Below are 1,991 nucleotides of genomic sequence, written 5' to 3' on the forward strand. Positions count from 1 at the left end.
ATCCCTTTCCCCGCCCCGGCTGTATTTCACTTTTAGCACTTATTACTGCCAGACACATTTTCACTCCTTCTGATTCGTCTCCTTTCTGTCCCTCGGTCGCACGCCACCTTTCCCCAGGGCAGGGCCTTTGGGCCATTCGCAAGCTCTGTCGGCAGGCCCTTCCAAAGGATGGTTCGTGGAGGGAGGGGGAGGGAGATCTCTGTGGGTCCAGAGGGCAGAAAGACCCGAGGGCCTTTGGGGGAGGCAAAACTGAGGTTCTCTCGAGCCACGCCCACCTCTGTCGCTCCAGGCCCCGCTCCGAGCCCCTTACCCCGGTAGCGCTGCCTCGGGTCCAGGGCCAGCTGCACGGCCAGCTCCAGGCCTAGGCCCGAGGAGCAGCCGGAGATGAGCACGGTCCGCGCCGCCCCGGCCATGGTGATCGCTCTCCCCCGGCGCGTGACTGCGGGGCAGCGCCTGCCTCCCGCTTCCGCAACCCGGTATTCTCCCCCGCCCCACGTTCCCCCCTCCCAGGCGCGCAATCCGCGCCCCAGTGCGCTCCGGCTGCGCGCGGGCAGGGCGAAGGGATCCCTCTGCGCAAGCAGTTAGGGGCGTCCCTTTTCTTCTGCATTACCTCCCTTTCCTTCCTCTGCCACCTTTTTTCTCCCCACCTGCAACGTTGGATCCGGGGGCTTTTAATGATGACAGCCAGTTATTCAGGACTGGGGCGAGTTTCCGGGGCTCAGGGCGAGGGAAGCACCCGGTCTCTACTCCCAAAGGAGGGAAGGAAAGAAGCTGACAGAGGGTGGTCCTAGGGGGGGTTGGCAGAGGGGGGCTTTCAAAGAGAGGAGGAACGAAGTAGCGCTGTCAGTCAGGGATGAGGTTAGACTAAAGGAAGAACTTCCCTGCGGTGCAGGGCAGGGAGCATTTTAGGAGGCGTCCCAGCCTGGGAAGTTCCCAGGAAGGGAGAAGAGTTTGTTTGGGGGAGGTTCCTTCTCCTCCCCACTGGGGACCCCCCACCTCCCCCTCCGGCCAGATGAGGCCTCACCCTCTCTTCTCCAGGGACACAGAAACTCTTTGTCTAAGGAGCTAGAGTCTGGGAGGGAGGTATTGCCCGCGTCTCCCCTCTCCCCCCATTGGGGCGGGTGCAGTTCAGGGCCCGGGACACGCCCGTATCCCTCCTCCCCACCCCCTGCACCCCGCCTGCGTGTCTGCGCCTGTTCAATTGTACAGACGGCGCCACTTGACCCCCTGGGGCTCTCCACACGGGGCGGAGGGGGGGGGTCCCAGCAGGGTAAGGGAGTGGTTCTGCCACACCTCAGGGGCAGTGGCCTGTTTGGGGAAAGGTCCAGACTCCCCTCGATGTTGGGGAACACGTGTTACGATTTGGAAATAGGGCCAGACACCCATCCAGGGCCTGAATGGGGGGCAGATCAGGGCTGGGGGTGATTTGAGGGTCCAGAGTTTGGGGTGACCGTGGAAAATGTGTTCTGAAATCGGTCATGAAGGATTAGGGATGAGGTCAGGATGGCCAATTGTGTAATTTGGGTGGGGAGACGAGGGCTTCGGTTAAGACTGGGGACCCCAGTGAGCGATTTGGGGTGAGTTTAGAGGTGAGATGGCGGGTGGGGGTGGGGAGACAGGGTAGCGTTGGGGTGAGATTGGTACCTCTTATTGTGGGGCTCTTCGTCTGGGGTAAGCCGGACGGGTAAGAGTTCGGGGTGAGCCTGGAGCCCCCTTTGGGGTCCGGGTGAGACCAATGAGTTGGTATAAAGCTGTATTTCTATCGGCTGAAGGTTTGAATGAGGCTCAATCCTTCTTTGAGGGGGGTGAGCTCAAAGGGCTTGGGGCTAAGTCTGGGACCCTCGAAATCTAGAGTTGAATGGGAGCTGTCTTCCTCCTCCCCAACGGGTGGGGCAAGGACCGCCCAGCTCCTGGTCCCGGGCGCCTCCCCAGCTGGCCAATCAGAGCGTAGCACAAACTTTTCCCAACTCCCTCTCCCGCTGTCCGTCGCA

At 61.5% G+C, this 1,991-nt stretch overlaps 2 protein-coding genes across 2 annotated transcripts in view; one reads left to right on the top strand and one right to left on the bottom strand.

Moving 5' to 3' along the window:
- RDH8 (retinol dehydrogenase 8) overlaps nt 1-413 on the bottom strand; it is a 9,095-nt gene extending 8,682 nt beyond the window's left edge. Inside the window, exon 1 of the mRNA XM_004716850.1 lies at nt 311-413. Within this exon, the coding sequence (XP_004716907.1) occupies nt 311-413 (103 nt within the window). The remainder of the gene's footprint in view (nt 1-310) is intronic.
- The window catches only part of COL5A3 (collagen type V alpha 3 chain), a 43,470-nt gene continuing 41,890 nt past the window's right edge, over nt 412-1,991 (top strand). Inside the window, exon 1 of the mRNA XM_045290293.1 lies at nt 412-529. Within this exon, the coding sequence (XP_045146228.1) occupies nt 412-529 (118 nt within the window). The remainder of the gene's footprint in view (nt 530-1,991) is intronic.

This window comes from Echinops telfairi, unplaced genomic scaffold, assembly GCF_000313985.2.
Source record: "Echinops telfairi isolate 266 unplaced genomic scaffold, ASM31398v2 ScPeMD7_36;HRSCAF=134, whole genome shotgun sequence".
NCBI classification, from domain to species: Eukaryota; Metazoa; Chordata; class Mammalia; order Afrosoricida; family Tenrecidae; genus Echinops; species Echinops telfairi.